At 43.5% G+C, this 20,000-nt stretch overlaps 2 protein-coding genes across 2 annotated transcripts in view; one reads left to right on the forward strand and one right to left on the reverse strand.

The window, feature by feature from the left end:
- ghrhr2 (growth hormone releasing hormone receptor 2) overlaps positions 1-3,819 on the forward strand; it is a 14,829-nt gene extending 11,010 nt beyond the window's left edge. Inside the window, exons 7-12 of the mRNA XM_063221437.1 lie at positions 106-166; positions 1,033-1,099; positions 1,667-1,758; positions 3,053-3,182; positions 3,472-3,513; positions 3,698-3,819. Coding sequence (XP_063077507.1) covers positions 106-166; positions 1,033-1,099; positions 1,667-1,758; positions 3,053-3,182; positions 3,472-3,513; positions 3,698-3,787 — 482 coding nt within the window. The 3' untranslated portion in view covers positions 3,788-3,819. The remainder of the gene's footprint in view (positions 1-105; positions 167-1,032; positions 1,100-1,666; positions 1,759-3,052; positions 3,183-3,471; positions 3,514-3,697) is intronic.
- A 2,765-nt stretch (positions 3,820-6,584) lies between these two features.
- Positions 6,585-20,000, reverse strand: part of sema4gb (sema domain, immunoglobulin domain (Ig), transmembrane domain (TM) and short cytoplasmic domain, (semaphorin) 4Gb) — an 85,468-nt gene continuing 72,052 nt past the window's right edge. The window contains exons 10-16 of the mRNA XM_063221556.1: positions 16,877-17,015; positions 13,968-14,190; positions 13,197-13,312; positions 12,383-12,537; positions 11,167-11,228; positions 10,343-10,498; positions 6,585-9,942 (exon numbers count right to left, since the gene is read on the reverse strand). Coding sequence (XP_063077626.1) covers positions 8,918-9,942; positions 10,343-10,498; positions 11,167-11,228; positions 12,383-12,537; positions 13,197-13,312; positions 13,968-14,190; positions 16,877-17,015 — 1,876 coding nt within the window. The 3' untranslated portion in view covers positions 6,585-8,917. The remainder of the gene's footprint in view (positions 9,943-10,342; positions 10,499-11,166; positions 11,229-12,382; positions 12,538-13,196; positions 13,313-13,967; positions 14,191-16,876; positions 17,016-20,000) is intronic.

Here is a 20,000-nt window from a genome sequence, read left to right on the forward strand (position 1 = left end):
ACTTCCATCCTCTGCTGTAACTGAAGATACATATAGAAATCACAAATTGTGTTTATTTATTTGTTTGCTTGTTTGTTTGTTTGTTTGTTTGTTTGTTTTCTTTAGGAATACCCTCCTTGACAACTGCATTATGGATAGTGCTTAGAAGCCAGTTTGATGATGTGGGGTGAGTCAACCTAGTCATCTCACAGCTACACCATACAGACAAGTGCAGACATAACATATTTACACAGACAAAGTTTATGTACATAAAATGAAAAATAAATACAGTTGTAATGATGCGTATGTGAAATCCCCAGAGATAAAATGATTATCAAGGCCCCTCCCTAGTCTTCCAAGACCATCAATGTAGAAATAGTATATAATATAATCATTCTGTACTGTATATTGTGTGAAATCATAGTGAAGTGTATGCAATAGGCCTATGTTTATTGTATGCTGCTTAGTGTGTAAAACTAGTGTGCATAATGCATGCCATCACAGAATATAGTCGTGTCAGCCTATTTAAGCATGCCACTTCCTCAACTGAGACATGCAGTGCTGCACTGACTGAGAGGGTTTTCTATCACACTGTTGGTCTCTGCAATGTTGGAGAGGGCCTCTGCATCCCTGTTTAAGTTGAACAAGTCTAAAGTCTGTTTCACTCTTCCAGATGCTGGTATGATAGTACTTAACCTATACAATACACATCCTGCTTCAGGTGCTGGGATGATGCAGATAGTGTAGCCTATCTTTTGTTTATATTGTTGTTTATTCTATACCATGCATATTCTGTTCTAGGTGCTAGGATGCTAGTATATATAGAGTATAGGCAGAGATTCTAGGAGTAGCCTATTATTCTTTCCCAGTCTCTCTGGTATAGGCCGATATACAGTACGTTTAAATGCAGTATGCATATACTAATCTATATTGTGTTCTAGGTGCTGGGGTGATACAGTATATATACAGTATACAACTAGTGTGTATATTGTTTATATCACTAGTAGTGTATAACATTGTTTATACTATTCTATTTTGTGTTCTGGGATGTAGGTGCTGGGATGATACTGAGGGCGCCCTCTGGTGGATGTTTGGAGGGCCCATCCTGATATCTGTGTGTGTAAGGATCACGTCTACATTCACATTTCCTTTTACATTCATTATTGTATCTCTACTATCACTAACCTACTGAAGCAAAGAGCCTGCGACAGACACATGTGCAGACTCCTGTACATCCTAACACATGCACAGCCGGACCACCAGAGAGCAGAACATGCCCCTGGACCTCACCTTCAAGTTTTATTATAGATACGTCTCAACGGGGGCTCTAAGGCAACAGGGGCTCTAGGGCGATCAGTAGCATTTGAGGTGCACTGAGGTCTAGTTTATTTTTTAGTGCTAAGGGGGGCTTTGGCAGGCTTATGATGAGGTCAAGGGGGTGTAGGGAGTCTTCTGATGAGGTCAAGGGGGTGTCTTTTCCATAACGGTTGAGAACCACTCTGGTTTATAAATGCAAAGCTTATCTTGTCAGTGGGCAGTGCAGCTGTGGCCTAATGTAGCGTAATGCAAGGTAAAAATGTGATATGCACAGCCTGATGCAATAATGGTGAAGTGGTGTGACATGGCGTGGTGTGTTCATAATGAGGTAAGTGTTAAAGTGTTATCCCCTGTGCTGTGTGGTCCTCAGGTGAACTTCATATTGTTCATGAACATCCTGAGGATCATCGGGATGAAGACCAGGAGCCCGGACTCCAGCGCTGGAGACAAGTCTCGCTACAGGTGAGGGCTACAGGCAGTAGTGTGCACAGACATTTTGGCGGGCAGGTGCTCGAGGGGGTAGGGGGGGGCATATGGAACTTCAAGGCTGGCTTCCTAGTAGGCTATGGAGGCTGGGGGGTCATCACAAATGTGCACTAGACAGTACCCCAATACTAGAGGGGGGCAGTCTGTACTTCTTAGATGCAATTTCCTGCATTTTAACCAAATTGTGTCGCATTTCAGCTCTAAACGGAACCATACTTTTGTTTCTAAATACGGGACAATGCCGTACTTCAAGGGATGGTTGGCAACCCTAATAGACATGCATGCATCCCTTTTCACTTTCACCTCTGTGGGGAGGTGGTGGCTTAGTTGGTGGAGGAGCCTGTTCGGCAGCCAGAAAGTTGCATGTTCAAGCCCTGCAAAGTCTGACCCCCATCAATGTGTCTTTGAGCAAGACAGTTAAAGGGGTGTGCCACTATTTTGGGGCTTAATACAGTTAAAATCGTTGGCTGGGGTTTATAAAGGTGGTAAAGTGTCTTATTTTTCATGTTAAGCGTTGTGAAAGTGAAAGTGAAAGCCCATTGGGAAACTCCAACTCCCATTGTCATTGTGACACAGCACTCCACAGCACACAAGTGAACACTGCACACTGCACACAACGAAATTGCGTTTATGCCTCACCCGTGCAAGGGGGCAGCCCTCAGTGGCGCCCCATGGGGAGCAGTGCGGTGGGACGGTACCATGCTCAGGGTACCTCAGTCATGGAGGAGGATGGGGGAGAGCACTGGTTGATTACTCCCCCCACCAACCTGGCGGGTCGGGAGTCGAACCGGCAACCTCTGGGATGCAAGTCTGACGCCCTAACCGCTCACCCATGACTTGTCTTGTCTTGCTTAAGATAAGTTAAAAGAGGGTATATGTCGGTAAGCTAGTGAAAGTCAATGGATCCGTGTAGCATTGTAGCATGCTACACGGATCCATTGACTTTCACTAGCTTAGCGACATGCTCCCTCTTTTAACTTGTCTTAAAGCAAGACAACGGCTTACATGAAAAATAAGACAGTTTACCACCTTTATAAACCCTGGCCAACGATTTTAACTGTATTAAACCCCAAAATAGTGGCATACCCCTTTAACCCTTAATTGCTCCTGGTAGCAGGGTGGTCCCCACTGTGGACGTCCATGGCCACCAGTGTGTAAATTGGTGAATGTGAGGCATGCAATGTAGAGCGCGTTGAATGCTCGAAGCAGTGGAAAAGCGCTATATAAATGCAGTCCATTTACCATGACCATTCTCTACTGCCCTCTGCAGGCAGCTGACGAAGGCGACGCTGCTCCTGATCCCCCTGTTTGGCCTGCACTACATCATCTTTGCATTCTTCCCACATCACGTCGGCATGAGAGCGCGATTCCTCCTCGAACTGGTTATCGGCTCTTTTCAAGTAGGCCTACTGTAACAGACCTCATTGAGACTTTTTTCATTTCATTAACTTCATTTCATTTCAGAAATAAGAGATAATGCTATTGTATCAATGTTTTTTGTGTCTGTTTTGCCAATTTACCATGACATTCAAGGCCCAATGCTACTCCATGTCTATAGCTACTGATTGTTCTAGTCCTGTCCTCAGTTTACAATCGTGAATGTGGATAAATGGATAAATGAATGAATACCTTCTTTATGTGTTTTCCCTATTAAGATAACGCAAGAAATATTGTGTAATATTCCAACAGGGTTTCATTGTGGCACTGTTGTACTGCTTCCTGAATGCTGAGGTAATTATGTTATATTATATTATATTATATTATATTATATTATATTATATTATATTATATTATATTATATTATATTATATTATACATCATTTTTATAAGCTACTATAGTATTGTATGTTGCCTGAATCTGAATTGAAAAGTATGATGATTGAACTGATGAACTGATGACTGATGACTTTCACAGGTACAAAGTGAAATCAGAAAAGCAGTCAGCAAGTGCCAGGCCGTGAGCAAGAGCAGCAGTTTCAACATGGTGACTCAAGACACTGTATGACACTGCATGTGTGTTTCACTGTGCCACTGTACCATAAGACAAATAACTTCTCTCCTGCTCTCTCTCTCTCTCTCTCTCTCTCTCTCTCTCTCTCTCTCTCTCTCTCTCTCTCTCTCTCTCTCCCTCATTCACTCTACACTATTCAACACTGCACATTTTGTGTAGAGCTTTTAAACATACAAACGTAATGATTTAAATATGTGGATAAAATGTTACTACCTCCATCACAGATATTTTTATTTCATTTTTATACTGTTCATATGATTTATATTTGAATGAAAGTGAGAAAGATTATAGAAATGACATCGTCTTTGTCTTGCCTCAGGCTTCCAATGACTTTCAGATAGGAGCAACTCTTTTAAACCAGGCTTGAGTGAGATAACCATGCAGTAACACATACAATTATGTGAATCCAATTTGTATTCAGTCAGTGGTGTGTAAAGTAGACAAGAGGTAGCCTACTCTTACTGATGTATTTCCAACACTATCACATGATCTTACATAGTTTATACATTAACTGTACCTATTGAGGAAGATACAGCACTCTACTTCCACTTTTACTTTATACTGTACATCTATTCATTCAATATATTACACCTGAAACATATTTCCAAGTTTGAAAGGTTGAACAAGTAGGAGCAGTTGTTGCCAAGGCTTTATTCTCAAAGAATATTATCTTGGCTTTTGTTTGGTAATTTCTATTCGTAGATTGAGCCTTCTTGAAAAGTGTAACAGATCACGGGAAGAAAACAGTAAAAAAGTACATTGGGAAAGAACACAAGGTTTAATGCTGTCTCACACCAGTTTTCACGCATTACAAAAGTATACTCCTCATACCATTTCTTCTATATTTAATAAAAAGTGGGAATACCATTGTAACTCAACATCAGGAGAATGTTTTTTATATTCTGTACAGAAGATATTGAAGGAGGACTGATAGTGAACAAACAGTCACAAAGCAGCTAGACAAAGCTTGTCTGAAATGCAGGCCTCCGCCATTTTATTTTGACCTTTAATTCAGCAAACGTCCATCTTGTATGGTTTCCTATATGCAAGGGTTCTTTGTTTCCGGTATCACACAGAAAAAAACGGCCAAGGGTCGTGTATAGCACAATGAAATGCTTTTCAGCCTCTTATACACCATCTGTGTTAAAAGAATAAATGACTAAATACCTGAACCTGAAGTAAAGTCTCTCTCTCTCACTCTCTCTCTGTGTATTTGTGTGATGCATTAAATTACAGTCAAAGGTATTGACCCACTTTTCTGAACAGTGGGCCTTTGTGTGACACACACACACCTCTCAACCCGTCATATTCACAAATGTGTGTGAATATAGTGGTAGTGACACTGGGCCACTTTTATTACTTGAGTTGATTTTGAGTTGAGATGATTGACTTTTATTACTTGAGTTGACACTTTAGAATCACTACCCCTAAAAATCATTATAAACACTTTATAAATAATGAACTAATTATCAACAAAACATTTACAAATATTTGTAAATGAGTAAGAAATACTATGTTAGCAGCAAAGTGAACGCAGCACCGCTGCATTGGTCCTGGAAATTTGTTCTTCAAAGACCAGAAGGCATGAAACCACTGGATATGTACAAGTATTCGGAGGGCAAACACACATGAAACTCATCTAGTAGAAGTTGATTCCCACACCACTGTGAGAGTCGTAGTTTGGTTCTTTTTTCATTTACAAACATTAGTAGGGCCTAAATATGTTGTTTATGATCAATTAATGAATGAATGTTAATAAAGTGCTTATAAAGCTTTTATAGAGTAGTACTTTAAAGTGTTACCCTTGAGTCCCCTCTGGTGGAGTTGGCCCAGAACAGTCAGATGTCCAGTGCTATGTCTACTACAGTGTATGATGGGTAACACTTCACTTAACGCCGGTGTCATAAGCATGTCATTACAGTGTCATAATAGTGTTATGACACAGTCATAGATAAGTCATAAATATTATGTCCATGTCCTAAACATTTTATGACGGAATCTTTGCCATAACCGAATGTCACTTAAGGCCAACCGTCATAAAATGTTTAGGACATGGACATAATGTTTATGACTTATCTATGACTGTGTCATAACACTATAAAGACACTGTAATGACATGCTTATGACACCAGCGTCAAGTAAAGTGTTATATATGATGTCCAGTGCCATCTACAGTATATGTGCTTCTCCTCTTTACACAGTCTACTAGTGTGAGTGAGGTGGGAAAGAGCCCAGTCTTTGTTGCGTTTGCACATGTCGCTCTGTAAGTACAGTAGGGGGAAAGTGTTGCATCATGGGTAGTCATCGCGAAGTTGGATAGATTAACATGGCAAATGTAGTCTAGAATAGATGAATTAGTATGGAGCACTGTAACGAGTTTCCATGCTTTTTCCATCTCCTTGATTCCTTGATTTACTCTGTGTGTGTGTGTGTGTGTGTGTGTGTGTGTGTGTGTGTGTGTGTGTGTGTGTGTGTGTGTGTGTGTGTGTGTGTGTGTATACGGCCCTGTAAAGCGTCTGAGTACCATGACAAGTGCTCTACTGTACAAAACGTATGTATTGTTATTTCTCTGAGTTTCATTCCACCCCCCGTGCCTCTTGTGGTCAATCTCAGACCATCAATTTTAATATTTTAGAACAGTCAATAATATATGTCATGGCTAATCGTCTAGCCTGAGAAAGGTTAAGGTGGATTCCTGCTGGCTTGCTTCCTTTCTTTCTTTCTTTCTTTCTTTCGTTCTTTCGTTCTTTTGTTCTTTCTTTCTTTCTTTCGTTCTTATTTCTTTCTTTCTTTCTCTGTCCTTAGCCATTGCTCGGTACCACTTGTGCTTGGCCATTGACCATGAGATGAATATTTCAGATTCAACAATGAACAGCATTGGCACCGTGGCTATTTTACTCTGCTGTCATATTTACACAATGAAGAGGACACACCACGTCTGCTGGTTGCTGATTGAAGAAAATGTACAGTATAATTTGCAATTCTAAATCATGGACCACCCCTGGCTCTGCTTCGTCTTTGGATGCACTACTTAATTAGCCTTGCCATTGCCCCAGAGTATGAAATCTGCTGTGCAAATAATCTTGTTTTGCCTTAAACTGTGAAGGATCAAACTATTAACACTGTTTGCTTTAATCTTCATCATTTAGGCGCCCTAGCCAGGGATACACTTTCATCTACTGTTTCTCACGATGCACTACCTTCTGTAATAGATATTACTGTATATATAGTGTCATTGAGTTGCTACTATTGGCTGCATTGTATTCACACACTTGGATAATATAATTCGATTGTTTTTATATACTGTACAACAAAATACAGTTCCCCAGGGGATCAAGCACAAAGTCATTTTCAGTCCATTCATCCAAGTGCATTCAATCTTTGAGCTTCTAAAAAGAGCCTGCGATGTGGTCCAATCTCACAGATTGGAATCCCACAGACTTCAGTACTGCTTGCTATGGCCTTTCCTTTCCTGCAATATCATACAAACAGTAAATGCTTAGGTCGTTTAACAAGAATACAAGAAATATTATTTTTACCCGAGAAAAAAAAGGACAGGTCAATTACGTACATTAAATACAAAATAAATACAGCGTCGTGGACCAATGATCTATACTCATCGTCTCAGAATCCGTCAGAAGTCATGGTTCTCTGTCACACCAGTTCAGTTCTATGGCCATTCAATTGAAGTTCTATTCAGTTCTATGGCCGTTCAATTAAAGTTCAGTAGTATTCCAGTGTGGCAACAGGATCACAGCACTGCAGAGTTCAACTGTACAGACAACACAGTTTTTCACCGTTTTTATCACAATGATTTTTTTGTTTTGTTTTCACAAGAACACAAAAAAGGGATCTTATTGCACCGAGGTTCACCCACTATCACCACACACGGCAATGACAAGAGGAAACAGGAAACAAGAGGCAAACCGGTACCTAGGTACCTAGACTAAAAGTTGGAAAAAACAAAGCACCACTCAAAAAACTATATTGCCCATGTTTAGTGACCTGGGGATGACGTGGAGGTGGCAAATGGTGTAGGTTACCTGGCTGGGGGTTTAGAGGTGCCTACAGTAAGAGGACATAAATGGGGTGAGATCTCATCTGTGTGTGTTTATACGACTGTGTGTGGGCTGACAGAGTGATGCCACGTCCTTGTGTCCCGACTGCACTGGGGTAAAACTGGGTAGGGTCCAGTGTTGAAGAGGGGGCACGGATAGGATGTGTGTACTGGTGCATGGCTGTGTGTATCTGTATGTGGCTGTGTGTAGGGTGACAAGTAGATGCTACGTCCCTACCTGGCACTCTGTGTCTGTCTACAAGTGCTGATCATAATCATCATCGAGCTGTTGGGGCTTCTGATTCTTCATTATACAGTTGAGCACCATCACAAATCTCCAATTAGCGCTAGTTTTAAAATGCTATTGCAATAATAACATGATATTAGAGGTTTTTTATCTGCAGTTATGAGCATTTTTTTCTCGCCGTTTCTTTGTGATTTTTTTGTGTGCCAGGGACGGGGCTGTGATTGGGTGGAGCGAGCGGCGCCAGTAATTGTAGGATCGTCACTGGTCACAGTGCAACATGTCGCTACATGGCGCTCTCTGTGTCCGTCTGCAGATGTTGCTCGTATCCCGGGTCGTCCTCCAGCCGTGCATGCTTCCTCCTCTCCAGGTTGCTGTTCGGCTCCTCGGTTTACGAGTCGTAGAGGGGAGAGGTGCTCTCCGCCTCTGCCTGATTAAACCGTCTTGCTCTATACTCATATCAACATCCTCTTGGGGCCCTTGGGTGATCAGGGACACCACTCCCTTGCTTTGCCTGAACTACTTGTTGGCCAGGGCAACCTCTTATGGGTAATTTCGCGTGTGGTAAGGGGGAAAGCAGAGCCAGAACATCTTTCTAGCATTAGGCAATTTTACGCTGTTTAGGGGTCCTCTGGTACAAAAAGTCTCCATTTCTATTCAAGAAGTGTCTGTTTTACCCTAGGTTACCTGTTGCCAACCCCTACTCTGGGAGTTGAATGGAATGGAAGGATGAAGAGGAGATCTTTAGGGTATACAGCGCTCTGTAGTCTCTGTATGTTCGACAAGGGAGTGGCTACAACAGGGTGCTACTAGTAGTCCGCCTCTACAAGGAGCTCTCCGTGTCCGTCTGCAGGTGTTGCTCGTGCTCGTGTGCCGGGTCGTCGTCCAGCTGCGTGTGCTTCCTCTTCTCCAGGATGCGGTTCAGCTCCTCGGTGAAGGAGTGGTAGAGGGGCGAGGTGCTCTCCGCCACCTCCGCCTGCCCCAGCAGCACGTAGCTGTTGCCGTTCATCTTGCGCAGCACGCTGGGCAGGGTGGCCGACAGCCCGTTGGTGTTGGCGTACTCCGCGCCGCCGCCGGGTAAGGGCGGTGCCACGGGCAGCGGCGGCGCGGGCGGAGGGGTGCGGTCGCTGTTGCACGGCGACCCCGGAATGCAGCCGCCGTCGCCGCCCGGAGACATGATCTGCAGAAAGCTGCCGTCTTCGGCTAACGCGGTGCCGCGCCGTGACGAGCGGCCGTTGCAGTGGCTCGACACGGTCTTCAGCTCGAAGTGCGAGCTGCGTTTACGCTCGCCACTCATGGCCCCTGCCAACTGCTGGGAGTACTTCCTGATCTGATTACCAGCCCCACCTCCACCTCCACCTCCACCACCACGAGCACAGAAGCTGACGTACAGCAGGACCACCGTCAGCACCAGGCACAGCCCCCCCAGGACGGCCACCAGGGAGACGTACAGAGCCTCCATGTGTCTGTAAGCCTGCGAGCCCTCGGGGCCCCCTGGGGGGAGGGGGGCAGGCAGCGCCGAGAGCGGCGTGGGGGCGCTGGTGCTGAGGAACAGGAGCTGGTTATCATCATCATCATCGTCATCTGCGATGTCATAATCGTCCTCGTTGTCACGGTGACGGTCGTCGTCGGGCCGTAGGGAGGAGGGGGAGGGGAGGACGGGGGCCTGGATCCAGACGGTGTAGCGGCGCGAGGGGACGCGGAGGCCGTTCTCCACAGAGAAGCAGCGGTAGGAGCCGCTCTGACGGGGCCGCGCGGACACGATGAGCAGGCCGTCCGGACCCACGCGATAGCCCGAAGACGAGGGGGAGGTCCAGCCTGGGACCACCGCAGAACCGGCACTCCAACCTGGCCATGAGAATTACACTCAGTGAGTATGAGTGGGTTGAGGGTACAAAAAACATCAACTTTTCATTGGGAGGGGGGGGTGGGGTTCACTGGGAATATTGTTCCATTGTTCTGTGTTGTTCTTCTGGTACAGTGTATAACCAAAATTGTGAAGGGATGCATATACTGCATATTGGTGTACACTCTGATCTTTGATACGTTGATCTATATACTGTAAAGTCAGTTTTTCCTTCAATTAACCTTATTCATAAAAAAAAAACACAGACACTATCAGCATACTGTCCGGAATAGAATAGAACAGAATAGAATATAAGGTAGAATAGAATATAATATAATACAATAGAATAGAACAGAACACCCACCCACACCCACATCCACACACACACACACACACACGAACCCGAGGACGAAGTGGAACTGGATCCTGAACTGGAGGAGGTTGCCAGGTCTCGGCCGTTGAGTGTCCAGAGGGGGGTTGCCAGGTTGGAGCGCAGCTTACATTGGAGTAAGACATCGTCTCCTGCCATCACAGAGCGGGTGCGGTGCATAGCAGACCCTGGCAACACACACACACACACACACACACACACACACACACACACACACACACACACACACACACACACACACACACACACACACACACACACACACACACACACACACACACACACACACACACACACACACACACACACACACACACACACACACACTTTATTGCTTACAGTTTTTTGTCTATTGCTTGTGAACGGTATAGACGTATGTTTAAGTCAAAAGAAAAAGTAGTGGATGGAAGTCCCTGACAACAGAAACATAGGAAGAAGAGGAGTTAAAGGGACACTGTGCAGGAAATGGACCAAAAAGGTACTGCAACTATGCTGCTCATTTAAACTGGGCTGCCTATTGCCAAACTTGATCTTTACATGAAAGTTTACTAAGTAATGAACAAATATTTTCTAGAATGGTCCAAGTACATTCAAAATGGCGGACCATGGAGAAGATCCCCGTTTTCATGTATGAAAAGTGCAATTTTTCCAGTCATAATGAATACCTAGAAGTTGATGGTGGTGGTAAGTATTCATACACAGTGTCCCTTTAAGCCAAGTTGCTTAGGGCTTTGTACGAGGTGTTATGAAGACGAAGAAGACAAAATATGTATTTACTACACTTTGGCTTTGTACGGCAGAATAGTTTAAAAATGTTGGCAAAAGGAGCACTTACAATCCAGTGTGTTACTGGGGCAGCCCCGTTTCCCCATTTCAATATCTTGAATCAGAGTTGACCTGCAAAAAGAAGAAACAACCTCTAGCTGCTTTCATTTTTCCCAGAGAACCCATAGTCAGATGATTAAAACAGTTTTTGGTTCATTATGTTGCACTATATTTTAGTTGACAAAAGATAGAAATATGCAGATCACAAAAAAACAGAATCTGGTTGTCACAGCCTGGTTGTTGTAGCAGGCCACAAAACATCTTCTACTCCAAAAGTGATGTGTTTAAAGGACCAGTTCAGTCAATTTCAACATGCAGTTGTAATGCTCACACTACCCTGGACTTGTCAGTACCTGAGATTTTTTTTCTTCTTCTTCAGCCGTTTCCGAGATCCAGGTCATTGTAATGGGGGCAGCGCTTTGTTTTCAAAAAAACATTTTTATTTATTCCCAAAAACATCCAAAAGGTTATTAAACATCAGCAGACAACTAGCAAACAGTGGTATATTTTGGGAAAATATTTGGAGTAGGCCTAGGTTACATTTTTTAAAAATGTAAACAAACGCTGCCCCCATTAGAATTGTTCATATCTCGGAAAGGGCTGAGCCAAAAAATGCAGCATCACCGGGTACTGAAAAGTCAAGGGTAGCGTGAGCAATACAACAGCATATTGAAATTGGCAGAACTGGTCCTTTAAGGGCATTTCAGCCATGGAGTGAGATAGGGAGTGGAAGGCTCGGAATTCGAATATGCAACCCTCTGATCTAAAGCCATCTTTTTTACGGCAGATAACACTTTTACCAGAGATGTTATAGACAGATACAGTACGTCATTCTAGTTCTTTTCCGGTATCCACTTTATGTCGGGTGAGCGCCCCTTTAGGAGACCCGTGGAGTACTGAGGTTGAGAATAAATGGAGTCCCTTTAGCGCTGTGGATGGCGGTAGCGCACTTATTGTGCAAACACCTCAAAAAAGAGAAGAAGAAGGAGGGGACAATGCCCCCTTAGGAGACTCAACTTGAGCACAAGCTTTTGCATTGGGTGGGCGGGTTTTGATTCCTCTTTATTATTCTACCCTCTTTGCTTCTACTTAACACATTCAGTGTAGCTCCAGCGTTACACTCCTCAAGTGTAGTCCCAGAGTTACACTCAGTGAGTATGGTTTGGTCCAAGGCTTTAAAGAGCATGTTTTAAAGAGTCATTTGACATAATAACAAGACCATTCACCTGTTTGCGTATTGGGAGATATCGACACACGTCCTGCCGTTCCAGGCACAGAATGGGTCTCGAGCGAACACACAGTCGAAACATGAGGTGTACCTCCTACAGGTGGATAAGGGAACCTGCACCACACCAGACTGAGAAGACAGGTAGACACTCCTCTACAGTGGAGAGAGAGAGAGAGAGACAGAGAGAGAGAGAGAGAGAGAGAGAGAGAGAGAGAGAGATTTAATACTCTTAAATCACCAGATCACCACATGCCACATTTCAAATACCGCCACTCAGCACCATGGCCGAAACTACCATAGAGGACACAGAGGTCATGTCCTCTAATTTTTTTTACAGAAATGTGAAATCTGTCTATGATGAATGAAAATCGATTTATGATCAAAAATGGTCAATTCTATCTGTATACACCACCCCCATTTATCCTCAAGGCAATGATTAATAAAAATTAACTTAAGAGTTTTACTGAAGAGTTTGAAGCATTCTAAATGTACAGTATGCAGTACAGTGCGCAGTATTTGACCTCAGTATTTGAAAATGTCTCGTTACGGCCCTGCTCAGCACGATAGAGCAAGGGAGAGATAGTGTGACATGACAGAGCGGTTTAATGTTTAAATGTTCAAGGTCTACAGTAAGTTGTGGTTTCTAAACAGCGCGGCTGCCACAGAGCTCTAGATGGACATCAGGGTCAGACGAATGGAGGCAAACCTCCACACAAACACACTCATGCACGAGTCGTCTGTGTCCACGCACGCATGCACGCAATACACACAAACATGCATACACACAAGCACGCATGCATGCACAACTCTACCTGGCTTTGTGAGATGACCATGCTGTAGATTTGCTGGGGTACTCTGAACAGCTGCAATTCCTCCACGATGTGCACGTGATCTTCCAGCTCCACTGCCCTGTGCAGCCAGCCCTCATCTGCACACACACACACACACACACACACACACACACACACACACACACACGCGCGCATGCATGCACGCACGCACGCACTCGCGCGCACACACACACACACACACACACGCACGCGCACACACACACACACACACACACACACACACACACACACACACACACACACACACACACACACACACACACACACACACACACACACACACACACACACACACACACACAGGTGTTAAAGCATACCATGTTGACACTACAGCAATAGGAAGGGGTCAAATTTTCTTTTAACCCATTGATGCCTAAAGCAACTGCAAAAAAAATCCCTGCTGAATGCCTAAGCCCTTGTTGGGAAAGATGCCCTCAGCCTTTAAAAACCTAAATATCTTAGCCTCTGAGGCACATTAAACATGAACTAAGTTGTATTTAAACCCTAAGACCCTCATAATGCATTAGAATGTGTTCATTCAGCTGTAACATACTCACATTTTTATTAAAAAGAGCCTGAATGCAGCATATATGTGTCTCCAGGCACCAAAGGTCAAACAACATATACGAGTCATCAGGATAAAATGGGTTAAACACACTGTGTTTGAAAAAGTATGATAAAGACTTTCTTTATTGCAAGGCAAATATACAACCAACTACGACCAACTGTTACCTGTACACAGAAACAGCATGTTGTACACAGCGCCACTGGCAGCGGCGACGGGCAGCAGTGTGATCTTGCTGTAGTTGATGCTGCGTTTGACCAGCAGAGGGCGACCTCGGAGCGGCAGCACCGGCGAGGCCATCAGGGGGTGGCGCCTTACGAACGACAGCACGTTGTCCGGCAGGTCACGTGACGAGTTGATGAGCAACGCCCGGTGCTGATTGGTTATACACTAGAAGAGACGAGAGATGAGAGACCAGAGTAAATTAGAGCAGTGCTTCCCAACCTTGTTTTGTCCCGCGTACCCCCTAAAGCCATTTTGACATAGGATGAGTAGCCCCCTCACTCATGCTCTACTGTATATCTCCTCCTCTATGCAGGGGCGCCCCCAGGTGGTGGCTAGTGGTGGCTACCGCCACCACGTGATCACTCTCAGCCACCACGTTAGCCACCACAACAAAATCTGGCTTGTAGCATTAGCTAAACTACAACTCCCAGCATGCACGATAACAAGCTACGCTAGGTAGACCCGCCCTCGAATCGAGAGTCAGTCGAGAGACGTGACGTGAGCTCTTCAGTTGCGTCGGCCGGGCAGGCTGCGTACAGCAGTGAGATGGACAACAACAAAGGTGTCAGTCTGTAAATAAATGATTTACAACGTTCTCTATGCTCCGTTTTTGAAAGGTTATGGTCCATATTTCATTACAAATAGTGTCTTAAGGACTTCAAACTGGTTGTTACTAGGAAATGGCATTTTAGCCTCCTGCAGCTAACTGAAATGCTACTTCAAAAAACGAACTGCTTGTTTAACATTTCATACTTATAAACTGTCCCCAAATACTTCGTTTTGAATGCTAACTTGCTAAGCCCTTCTTTAGGTTGCAAACAAAGTCGAACAACATGAAGATGTATTGATGGTTGCTGAATCAACATTGGATCTCTGCTGTTTTGTTGACAAAACGGCTGAGGTCTTCCCCTTTGCTAGGTGCATTAGTAGCAGTAACTTATAGAAAGCTATTACCCTTGCACATTCTCATTATGAATGTCAGCAGGGCTGTCATTAATGAAAGCATAAGCAAAATGTTTGCTTCATTTGTTTGAAAACTGCTATATTTGCAGACCAGATTCATGAAGATGTATTAGTGGGAAAACCAATATGCCTCAGTACAGATATGATTTTTTTATATATATATTTTTTTATTACAGGTGCCAATTGAGCAAGGCACCCACTGGGAAAATGTTGGCCCTGTGTCAGTATGAGAGACACTTTTTATCCACGTGTGTGTGTGTCTGTCTGTCAACTTGTGACATTTTACATTATTGCTATTTTTAATTGATTGACAGCATTATATAAATAGTAATTCTATCATATCATACACAATGTGCTTGAGATTGAGGAAATATAGAAAATAAGACTGTAGGCCTATAACTAATCCTAATAATAAACAAAATGGCTATCTAGCCTATCTAACAACCCCAGTAGGCCTATCGGTATATTTGTGGGGGTTTCCTCAGGTATGCCACCCCAAGATTTTGCCTAGCTCCAACTAGCCACCCAGAGGATTTATTTCTGCTGGTGCCACTGCCTCTATGCCAACCTGACTACACTACCTACCTTGTACCTGGTATTTGTTATCAGTGTTATCAGTGTATTAATTACTGCAATGCATTACTTTTTTGCTGTAATGCAGTAATGTAAGGCATTACAGAAGGCAAAAATCTGTAATATTTACTTAGTTACAATGCTAAATATCTCAAATTACAATGCATTACAATGACCTGGATTTAAATGGTATTCAGTGGGGTGGGTAAGAAAGAAGCTATTCCTGAACCTAGTCTGCATGCTGCCAAAAACACCTCCTGGACGGGACGTGAAAAAGTCATGACTCATGAGCTTGATTTACATTTTGGAGAAAGTAACTAAAGTAATGCAAAAGTAGTTACATTTTAAATAGAGTAATATTGTAGGGTAAGGGGTTATTTTGGAAAGACAGTAACATGTAATCAGTAATGCATTACAGTTTTTGAGTAACTTGCCCAACACGGTTTGTTATTATTACATTTCTCCAAGTACCCCCGGAGGTGTGCTGGTGTACCCCTAGTACACGTACCTCTGGTTGGGAAACACTGAATAAGAGCATGGAAATGGAAATGGAGTGAGAGAAACAGACGGATGTACAGATGTAAATGTTTTGTTTGAATCTCACCATTTCAATTTCTTGTATCACTCTCCTTTATGTCTCTATTAGGTGCAAATTGGCTATACACGAGAGGAGAGAGGAGTCGAGAGGAGATGAGATGATGTTTCGAGTCAAATTAGGGAAGGAAAATTGGGGTGAGATTAAAAGAAAACATTTCTATTTTTCTTTCTATTCCCTACATACTGTATCTCTCTCTCTCTGCAGGTCATGTGATGCGTTAATGAGCAGAGATCTATGCTGATTGGCTATACACTACAGGAGAGGGGATATGAGGGGAGGAGATGGAGAGGAGAGGAGAGGGGAGGAGAGGAGAGGAGAGGAGGTATGAGAGGAGAGGAGAGGAGATGAGAGGGGAGGAGAGTGAGAGGAGAGGAGGAGAGGGAGGAGGAGAGGAGAGGAGAGGAGAGGAGAGGGGAGGGGAGGATAGGAGAGGAGAGAAGAGGAGAGGAGAGGAGAAGAGAGGTGAGGAGCTGGCAGCTAGCTGGTCTCATAGGATTCCATATTAATTCTTAGCTTGGAGGTAAAATTTGCACTACCATACTCGGAAAACGGCTGGAAGTACAGGAGAAAGGTAATACTCAATCACATAACTCCATGGGAGGTGTAATATGAGATTTTTTCCAAAAATGGCACAGATTCACTTAAATTGTTTGAGACCCAAGGCAGCGCTCTCCCATCTCTCTCTTCCAAAAAACATTTTCATCCATTCCATCTCACCGAGCCGGGTCTTGGTTCCGGCACCTTCCCAGTGAACTCCCTCCATTTGGAGTCCTGCATCTCCATATAGGGTCCATCGAACGCCTTCTGGATGTCAGAGTGGGAGTACACACACACGGCTGAGGCCTTCGCACCTTTCCTTCACACAAACAAAACATAGACAGAATTATTACGGTAATAATGTAATGTAAACAGTGCATGGTATGGAGAGGTCCAGAGTTGTAGGAAGTAAAAGTAGAAGTACTATTTCTTCCAGTTGAAACCATGTAATATCATACCACTAGTGTTGTAATTACATCTGTGAGAGTACTTCTGCTTCTGCTTTATACAGCTCTGGAGAGGACAGACATGGGGACTTGTTTGAGATATTTTGCAAGGCGCTATTGCAATGTCTAGTTCCCTTCACACTACAAAATGAAGGAGGGAGCTAACCAGGCCACACCCCCCTTCTGCGTTTAGTCAGGCCAAGAGCAATGCAAATATCGTTTCTGATCTCCCGAAAAATCAGGGACTCCACCCACTTTGTCGGACACCAGTCAACCAGTAGCAAATCTAGGGAGCCGGGTCAACCATGCCGTTTGGGAAACATTAATTGTTATGCTCTTGGTCAGACCAAGTCTCGAAGAGATTTGAAAGTCAATGATAATATGGCTAGGATTACATGTTCAGGGATAGCTTGCTGAAGAACGGCGCCTCTGTTAGTGGAATCCCTTCCTCAGGACTGTGACACACTTAGAGCCTCTCACTATCCCTTTGAGGGCACAACTACAGTACATCACAAGACACAGTGTTTAGAAAGTACATCAAACTAGGGCTGCAAAATGAATGAAAATGAATCGAAAATTGTGTTTTTGGCTGCGGCGATTAAGAAAAATTTAAACTGTGATTTTATTGTGATCACACAGGGAGCAATATAGTAAACTGCCTATGGGTGTCCTTGAAGCCAAAACATGTTGACAGGCTGGTGTTGTTTCTGGCCAAAAATCTGCAGGCCCACCTACCGTACATTAGGCCTGTTGTTACCAAAATGGTTATGGCCAACACAGGAAAAAAATACCAGTGTTATGACAACTCTTATGGGTCTAACAATATGAGTCGAAAGAGCTAACATAACTCTTATGGATCTAATGTAACTCTAAATGGGTCAGTTGTCTCCGGCCTTCTGAAGTATTACATTGTTTGGATCCCTGCTTGGAATCCCCTCCTCTACTTCTTTAGGCTTGTGACACATGGATATCCCCTCGCTGCAGCCCACAAGAGCTATCACATGACACAGTCAGATATTGTAAGACTCCTCCTGTTTTCTCTGACACAGGGTTTTGAAAAGTACATATGCATGTCGACAGAAGGGTGGTGTGCGTGTGTGTGTGTGTTTTTTGTGTGTGTGTGTGTGTGTGTGTGTGTGTGTGTGTGTGTGTGTGTGTGTGTGTGTGTGTGTGTGTGTGTGTGTGTGTGTGTGTGTGTGTGTGTGTGTGTGTGTGTGTGTGTGTGTGTGTGTGTGTGTGTGCGTGTGTGTGTGTGACACACTTATATCCTCTTTCTGCATCCCTTCGCGACCCACAGCAGCCATCACATGACGCAGAACTTAAAGGTGCACTGGGTAATATTTGTGCATGTTCTTAACAGAATTCACGTTGACTTCCCATTCACAAATGTTACTTTTTTCACAAATACTTACTACCACCATCAGATTCCAAGTATTCATTATGATATTCCAATAAGTATTCCAATTCAATGTACACACAGCTAGTGTACTTTGCCTTATTATCTAAATCTAAACATCTAAATATTTGAATATCTCTACTCTACTACTCCACCCTACTCTACTCCACTGTACTCTATAATCTGACTTGACTCTATTCTACTCAAATATAATATATTCTACTTCACCCTACCTTACTGAACTCTACTCTAATAAAATATATTTCATTGTATTCTAATCAATTCTACTCTACCCTCCTCTACCCTCCTCCACTCTACTGTACTTGACTCTACTGTACGCACCTCAACTCTAAACTACTCTATTTTATTCTTCTCTACACCACTCTACCACTCTACTTTAGACTATTCTATTCTATTCTATTCTATTCTATTCTATTCTATTCTATTCTATTCTATTCTACTCAACTGTAATCTACTCTAATATATAATCTATTCTCTGTTCTCTGTATTCCTCTGTTCTACTCTACTCCCTGCTACTCTGCTCCACTCTACACTATATACTCTACTGTAATCTAGACTAGAGAACACTATTCTATTCTACTCTACTCTACTCTACTCCACTCTACTCTACTGCATTAGACTCAGTAACAGCATACTAAAGTACGCCAGTGGAAATGGTATCCCCTCCTCTCTCCCCTCCTCATCAGGCCTGTGACACACTTTAGATCCTCCCTCTGCATCCCTCTGAGGCCTGCAGGAGCCAACACATGACACAGTTCCACCAGCGTCACGCGGGACCTCCTCATAATGAGGACACTATCCTCCAGAAAATGGGAAACATTCTTGCAGTTGTGAGGTGCTGGTGCTAGCTCTCTCTGAGTCTAATCCAGTGATTACCAACTAGGGGTACGTGTACCACTAGGGCAGTGTTTCTCAAACTTTTGGAGACCAAGGACCACTTTGTCCCCCCAAAAATGTTCAGGGACCACCTCTCAACTGAATTGCATTCCATTCACATTACAAGCCAGTCTTATTGTGTTGAAAATATGACTTCAGCTGTATGTTTAGCTTTGTAAAAATGTTACAAATAAAGCCACACTTTGAAAACCACTGCACTAGGGGTATGCAAGCCCAATGTAGGTGTAACATGGAAAAAAATTATAACAAATGTATGGAGGACAGTTACACTGGGATAGAGGAAGAGATATACTGTAGAGAGCATGAGTGAGGAGGGTACAAAAAAGCTTAAAGGGGAACTTCTGCAGATTTCAATATGCTGTTGTATTGCTCACGCTACCCTTGACTTGTCAGTACCTGGTGATGCTGCATTTTCCCGGCTCAGCCCTTTCCGAGATCTGAACTATTCTAATTGGAGCAGACTTTGTTTACATTAAAAACCTTCTTAACATAGGCCTACTCCAAATATTATCCCAAAAGGTGTCGCTGTTTGCGAGTTGTCTGC

This window comes from Engraulis encrasicolus, chromosome 17 (assembly GCF_034702125.1).
Source record: "Engraulis encrasicolus isolate BLACKSEA-1 chromosome 17, IST_EnEncr_1.0, whole genome shotgun sequence".
In the NCBI taxonomy this organism is placed as follows: Eukaryota; Metazoa; Chordata; class Actinopteri; order Clupeiformes; family Engraulidae; genus Engraulis; species Engraulis encrasicolus.